Below are 7,682 nucleotides of genomic sequence, written 5' to 3'. Positions count from 1 at the left end.
CTCTGTCTACATGGTACAGGGAGAACCATTTTCTACATATTAGAATAATAATGACCTCCTTGCCCATATTGCATGTTTAGATCAATATCCTATAGTCTTGAGAATGCATATTTTTAGCTTTATTTTTTATCCTGTATGTTTGCCTTTATGCCTTACATATTTGAATCCTAGTCATTACTACTCTTTCATGCACAAATGGTAGTTTTACCACTAGCATGCACAGCAACAGCAACATCAGCAAATGCTTCATCCACCGAATCACTGTCAGTCATCTCTCCCTGGCTACATTACAGGCCTTGGCCCAACCTAAACAAAAACGTTGGGCATCTCTGGGTTAAAATGAGAACATGAAGAAAGTGTCTTTACAGAGCAGGACGCCTACTCATATGAGTAGAGAAAAAAAAGAAAAAATATTAACTGGGAAATTAATAATGCTGCAGTGTTTTTCCACTTCCGTAATTCTCACTTTCCCTGTAACACTTCTTCAGATTAAGTCACGCTATATGATGTTCTAAACGGGAAAGACAAAAAACCAAAACAAAACACACAAACCACCCAAACTGTTCTTTGAACGGCCTTATTTCTATTTGGTCCACTTTCTAGGATATGCTTTCTAGCTCAACAGGATGTAAAATCCTCTCAACCAGTTTCAGACGTTCTCGTAAGCCCTCCACCAGAAGGGAGCTCAGTAGCAGGTTCAGGAGCTCAGTACTCTCAGAAGAGTTAGTGGCCCAATTAAACAAACAAACAAACAAAAAGATAAAAAGGATAACAGACTGCAGAGGAGGTATTCAAGGTATTCAGAGGTATTCATCACAGACTAAGCCAAATTTCATTGACCCCATCATCTATTTCACTCTCTCCTATTTGTTGCAAGCACATGGTAGAGGCCACCATAAAATATCATTGAACATCTTCAGCACAGCTCTGCTTCTGCAACATACGACATCACCTTGACTTCAGCACCCTGGTGAAGAAGTTACAAAGAACTACCTGGACAGTGCTATTGAAAACAATGTTGCTTTCAGAAAGGACAGTGGCCATTTACAAATCATGGTAAAAGTGAGGCAAAACTACTTTCAGACTTATGTCCTAAATCTGCTGACAAATTAACTTTGGAAATATAGGTACCACAGTTTTACAGAAGTCAGGCATATGATTAACAACAGGTAGAACTAATACCTCTGAATAGTACTGCACCTGCAATTCTCCAAACCAGAACTTTAATTACATTTTCATTATGAACTGAACTAGCACACAACTGAGGCACACGAAACACATGTGCAGCTGACACCTTCACCTGCACTGTCTGAAGAGAGATCAACCCTCCCAAGCTCACTGAGTTTTGCAACACAAACAAGACAGCCAAGCACTGACTTTAATAAACAGTAGGGTTGGACACAGGGCTATAAACACCAAATAAAGTTCTTCCTTTGATCTTTAGAAAATATTTAATGAAACCTCCCAAAAGTGAGTGACAAAAATATTACAAAATCAAACTTCAAAGATAACCCTTTTCTCCAATTATCAAAAATACTAACTTACCTTTCCCTTTGAGCTAAACTTAGCTACTTTTGTGCAGGATGAGTAGTCCTACTGTGTTCAGAGTTCCATTACCTTGTTACTTTAATTGCTGAGCTAAATTTACATCTAGCAAATTTCACCCTTTCTTGAAAAAGAGAGGAAGAAAATGGCAGGGACTTAGTAACAGACATACTATAAATACAGTATTACAAAATCCACTCTGCATTTGCAGCTTGCTTTCCCTCAGGTAAGTCAATGATGAATACTTTTAAAGTTTTCTTCATATGTTTGTGTTTAATACTTTTCAAAAATAATTACCACTCTAATAATATTTTGTATTCTACTGTATAGAAAATGTGTAGGAAACAACATACAAAGAGATCTTTTTCACCATAATATTAATTTAATAACTAATGTGCATTATTCACATTTATATGCAAATACATGTGATATTAGTCCGACACGCAGACAACTGAGAGGCAACTGCTTAGAAAGATGCATTAATGCATGTTACACCACTCTGACCCACTAGTGTTAGAAGACTGGCTGATCCATTATGCTTTCCTTCAGGGAAAGATGGAGAGCCTTTAAACGGTTCGTTCTGCTGCATGTTAACTGGCCAGTGTTTTGGCCATCTCTCTCTTTCAGATTTTGTTGCATTTGAGAAAAGCCCTCTGCATAGCCTGCTGATTTTAACACATGCAAATGCAAACACAGTTGCTTTTTTGTTCTTCAGGGATTCTTCTTCTTGCTTTTCGGTTCTTCCTTAAGATCTTTTGCATTACATCTGGTCCCCAATGCTGTTAACATTTCTATTGTTGTCAAGTTGGCTCCCTTCATTATCAGTCGCTCCCCATCAGCTGTAAAGGAAAAAAATTCTATGTCGTCACAAAGTCTAAGACACAATTACTTTAGTGTGCAGTTCTGTTTTTTATATATAAATCTAAATACCCTGTTCATCTTGTCCGATTAGAAAGTACTTCACTTACCAAATAATCTGATTATGCATCACCAACAAACAAATATATTAAACTGCATGCCATACACACTTAATACACACGTAATGTTCATTTCTGTATTGCATTATTGAAAAATCTAAAACATTTGTCTAGATATACCTATAGTAAAAACACATATTTGATGAGAATGGCTCATGCCATGCCCTCAGAGTCATCTAACAGAAGGCACAGAAGGCACTGGAAGGCATAATTTCCACACACGGCTCAGCATTTTAGCAACATGTTGTCTATGGTCCATTTAACTTTCTTCTTTAGCCAAAACAACAAACTGGTTTACACAATCTGCTGGTTAAAATGTAAAAAAATTAAGAGTACTAGAATTTTCAAAATTCTGAAAGAAATTACTTTAGAACAGGTAGGAGGCAGTAGAAGTTCAGTATTGTACCTAGTGTTAATTATTTATGTTTGCAAGGTTTGCAAATACAAAAGCCATACTCAAAGCCACATAATGCAATATCATGCACGGCATTCAAGTTCCAGCTCCATGTTTGCCAACTGTAAGGACAGCAAACCCTTCACTTGGAAAATAATCAGCTCTTAGAAAAGCTGGAGTTCAGAGCTGTAGCTCTTGGCATTAGTGAAACAAATTGTTTTGGTTTTACACAGTGAAAAACATTAAGCTTTACTGCTTAAGTCTTAATATATCACAGCTAGAGATAAGGATGGGAAAGACAGAGCTATGGGGGAGGGAGAAACAGGCAACGTTGACACTGAAATAACTAGACTTTCCTAAGCAAAATGAAGCACATTTGACACTCTTGACATTTCTACCGATTTACTAAGTATATTGAAATTTAAAGAAACAGGGGTAGCAAGAATCAATAATAATGAAAACTTTAATGGCTCACTTGACATATTGGTCCATTACAGCACAGCAGGAAAGAAAATGCAGCCAGAGAAAAGGACAAAAGCAGATTAGAGCCATCTGTTCACAGCCTAGAATCTGGGCCGCTTCCAGGACTGATGAAATTTCTACCATCAGTTCCCTGCCTGCTCACTATACCCTCAAAGGAAACAAAAAAATTTGTTGTACATCAGTTGACCTCATTCTGCAAGTCCATCTGCACGTGTATGGTCTTATCTATATGAGCAGTTCCTTCAAACTGCATAGTAAGTTACTCAGTTGCATAAGCAATTAAAGGTATTCAACATTTTCATTCTCATGACTGAGATGCCTCCATCACTGACAACAAAACAAAAATTACATAAAGTGAACAGACTCTTATGTCAAAACAGAGCTACACTTCCCCAGAGCTGTCCCTGACTGCAAGGTCACACAAGTGTGTCACACAGGTGCAAAAGTAGACTCAATCCTAACATTGACTCCGCTCAATGATCTAAGATCCACCAGATCTAACTGTAGTATGACGACATACAGACACATTTATCTAGACAACAGGCTCTTAGTGACTCCCTGCCCTTCTTTTCTCCCAGCTGCACAACACCCACCTATGGACCAGAAAAAAAGCAAACATAGTGAAAACAAAAAAAAAGCTCCTTACCAAACCTAACATCTACAAGTGGTTCAGACCCATCGTGTCTCACATCGGCAGTCACTTCACAGTTTCTGTTAGTGTCCTGGATTTTTTTATGGTTTATATACTGAAGAAATTTTCTGAAAACGTAATTTGAAAATATATTAGGTACATTGTAGAGAAAATTATAGTCAATATATTTCTAAAACTAATGCAAGTATCTTGATATTCCTGGGCAACAAAAGTATAAAAAATATGGAACTTATACTTAATTTAATAATTTCAGACAGGTACTTCTTATGAGATAATCACTCTTAAAAATACAAATGGATACTCCTTACACACTAACATGTAACAAGTACACCAAAGAATTTACTATTTTCTGCATTTCTCTCAGCTCAGTTAATAACAATGATAAAAAAATCAGCAAAGTGATTTTCAATTTTGCTTAATACACTGGTTGCTTGACAATGTTTTATTGTTTGGGTTTGAGACAGCATTTATTTATTTAACACCATCGGCCTCCTGTGGATTTCTGAAATGCATGACAGCTACTTGACATTCTGGTGACTTAAAAACATTCTGAGTCAAGTTGTGTTACTAAGTTAATTTCAAAAATAAATGTGTTTGTAAAGGCATTGCCAAGTTACATTTTACAATTGTGATCACTCAAGAAGCATAATTACTTAGACTTCTCCAACAGTTAATTACCAAGACAGAGCAGCAGCTGTTGCTGCTCTTCCCCGTGTCAGCATTTAGATTAGTGATTACAGACCCTCACCTACAGGCTCAGCAACTGAGGGGGCACCTCCCTGGGTAGTTTGGTGCAGCCAAATGCATGTGCCCACACCCGAGAGTCTACTCTTAGGCACAGGGATCCTTCAAAAATCATCACGGAACGAATGCTGTGTGCATCCTGGTAATAATGTTCACCACAAACAGAGCCCTTACGGCAAACACAGCATCTTCTCATTCTGAAAGGCTGAAGTTCTGCCTAGACTGAGTTACAGATCCCTGATAAATGCAAGCTTTCAAAGACCAAGATCGTGAAAATTAAAGTGCGGCAGACGTTTGTGAAAAGAGATTCTGTTCCAGAGAGGGAACAGCAGGTGCTGCCGTCTTCCTCACGATTTGCTCCTATTCACCCCACCATGGCGAGGGGCACAGGCCGCGCCGCGGGCACACATAACCCCAGCCTCCCACCCCCCCCAAATAAATAAAACTAAAGGCAAAACACCCCAGCCCTCACACCTGCCGGAAAACATACAGAGCCCGCAGGCCGGGCGCAGGAAGGACGCTAGAGGGTCACGGACGGGAAGCCCGGCCGAGGCCTCCCTGCCGGGCACAGGCCCGGAGGCCGGAGCACGCCCAGACCGCCCCGGGGCTGGCGCTGCCCCCGCCGCCCCCTCACCTCGTGCTCTCCACGTCGGACTCGAAGGGACAGAAGCGGACAAGGATACTCTTCACCGGCCGCAGCACCACGCGGATCTTGGACGCCATCTTCTTCCTGCCCTCCGACTACAACTCCCAGCAGCCCCCAGGAGAGGCGGGAAATGGGGCGGGGCGTGCCGCCCGCCCCGCAGGCACCTGGGAAATGTAGTCCGCGCCCGGGGGTCGTACGCCATGGCAGCCGGGGGGTTTGCGGCCGGGCGGGCCCTGTCTCTGCTCTCAGGAGAACGCAGGCTGCTGCCCTACCAGCCTCATTTAACCTCCCAGGCGCTCGGGGCTGGGCTCATTTATGGCTGAGGGAGGGAGAAGGACCAAGTGAGCAATCCGTCTGGGCTACTCCTCTGGCTGTCTCTGAGTTGATGCAATTTGGGGGGGGAGGGAGGGAAAGGCACAATGTTGATATGAAATTGTCATAAAAGGCCTTTTCTAGGCTCTGCAGCAGATTTAGATGGCCCTTGCACCTTCAGATTTGCATGCCGGAGGAAGAGGGTGTGGGTAATACTTTTGGGAAGCTATGGTGCACAGTATCTATGAACTTCAGAAGCAAAGTTGGGTTTGTTTTCTTTATGGTAAATCTATGACAGGATCACAGAATGTTAGGAATTGGAAGGGACCTCGAAAGATCATCCAGTCCAGTCCTCCCACTGGAGCAGAAACACCCAGATGAGGTTACACAGGAATGTGTCCAGGTGGGTTTTGAATGTCTCCAGAGAAGGAGACTCCACAACCCCCCTGGGCAGCCTGTTCCAGTGCTCTGTTACTCTCAATGAGAAGAAGTCTCTTCTCAAATTTAAGTGGAACCTCTTGTGTTCCAGTTTGAACCCATTGCCCCTTGTCTTATTGGCTGTCACTGAGAAGAGCCTGGCTCCATCCTCGTGACACTCACCCTTTACATATTTATAAACATTAATGAGGTTGCCCCTCAGTCTCCTCCAAGTAAAGACGTGCAGCTCCCTCAGCCTTTCCTCATAAGGGAGATGCTCCACTCCCTTAATCATCTTTGTTACCCTGCACTGGACTCTCTCCAGCAGTTCCCTGTCCTTCTGGAACTGAGGGGCCCAGAACTGGACACAATATTCCAGGTGTGGTCTCACCAGGGCAGAGTAGAGGGGAAGGAGAACCTCTCTGACCTACTAACCACCCCTCTTCTAATACACCCCAGGATGCCATTGGCCTTCCTGGCCACAAGGGCACAGTGCTGGCTCATGGTCATCCTGCTGTCCACCAGGACCCCCAGGTCCCTCTCCCCTACACTGCTCTCTAATAGGTCATTCCCCAACTTATACTGGAACCTGGGGTTGTTCCTGCCCAGATGCAAGACTCTACATTTGCCCTTGTTATATTTCATTAAATTTTTTCCCGCCCAGCTCTCCAGCTTGTCCAGGTGTCGCTGGATGGCAGCACAGCCTTCTGGCGTGTCAGCCACTCCTCCCAGCTTAGTGTCATCTGTGAACTCGCTGACAGGGCACTCTAGTCCCTCCTCCAGGTAGCTGATGAATTAGTGTCATTGACATGACCTCATGACCTGGTACTGACCTCAGTACTGACTGGCCCCAGTACTGACTGGCCCCTAGTACTGGCACTCCACTAGATACAGGCCTCCAACTGGACTCTGCCCCATTGACCATGACTCTCTGGTTTCTTTCCTTCAGCCAGTTTGCAGTCCACCTCACTACCTGATCATCCAGACCACACTTGTTCACTTTAGCTATAAGGATGCTGTGGGACAATGTGTCAAATGCTTTACTGAATGTGTCAAATGCGTTACCATCATCTATCTACCTGGTTATGTCCTCATAAAAGGCGATGAGGCTGGTGAAGCGTGACTTCCCCTTGGTGAAGCCATGTTGACTGCACAAAACACTGGAGAATGCGGGCATCGATCCCGCTACCTCTCGCATGCTAAGCGAGCGCTCTACCATTTGAGCTAATTCCCCATGGTATGACAGCTTTTCATGTCTTCCAGAAGTAGTTTATTTAATAGACTTGACAAGGGATAAATATGACATGGATAAATAAGGAGCAGCCGTTATGGTTAACGATAAACTAGAGACAACGTTTTGCAATATATCAAGCAGAAGAAAGTCTTGCAAGGTGCAATGCTACTTGAAGTGAATACATTTTTGATTGGTTTTGTTTGTTTGTTTGTTTTGTGGTGTCTTTTTTGTTATTTGCTTTCGGTTTGGGTTTTGTTGGTTGGTTTTGTGGTGTTGGG

At 42.7% G+C, this 7,682-nt stretch overlaps 1 protein-coding gene and 1 non-coding gene across 2 annotated transcripts; both read right to left on the bottom strand.

Moving 5' to 3' along the window:
- Positions 1-1,905: 1,905 nt before the first annotated feature.
- On the bottom strand, positions 1,906-5,662 carry MRPL53 (mitochondrial ribosomal protein L53). Its single transcript, XM_005499476.3, has 3 exons — positions 5,430-5,662; positions 4,046-4,158; positions 1,906-2,384 (listed from the first exon to the last, which is right to left on the bottom strand). Exons 1-3 carry the CDS (start codon positions 5,516-5,518, stop codon positions 2,257-2,259), a joined length of 330 nt encoding a protein of 109 aa, XP_005499533.2. The 5' UTR covers positions 5,519-5,662; the 3' UTR covers positions 1,906-2,256.
- A 1,669-nt stretch (positions 5,663-7,331) lies between these two features.
- On the bottom strand, positions 7,332-7,404 carry TRNAA-AGC (transfer RNA alanine (anticodon AGC)). The gene has a single exon. It is a non-coding gene; the product is annotated as a tRNA-Ala (tRNA).
- Positions 7,405-7,682: the final 278 nt, after the last annotated feature.

This window comes from Columba livia, chromosome 2 (genome assembly GCF_036013475.1).
Source record: "Columba livia isolate bColLiv1 breed racing homer chromosome 2, bColLiv1.pat.W.v2, whole genome shotgun sequence".
Lineage (NCBI taxonomy): Eukaryota > Metazoa > Chordata > Aves > Columbiformes > Columbidae > Columba > Columba livia.
This window is presented reverse-complemented; position numbering and strand designations above follow the sequence as displayed.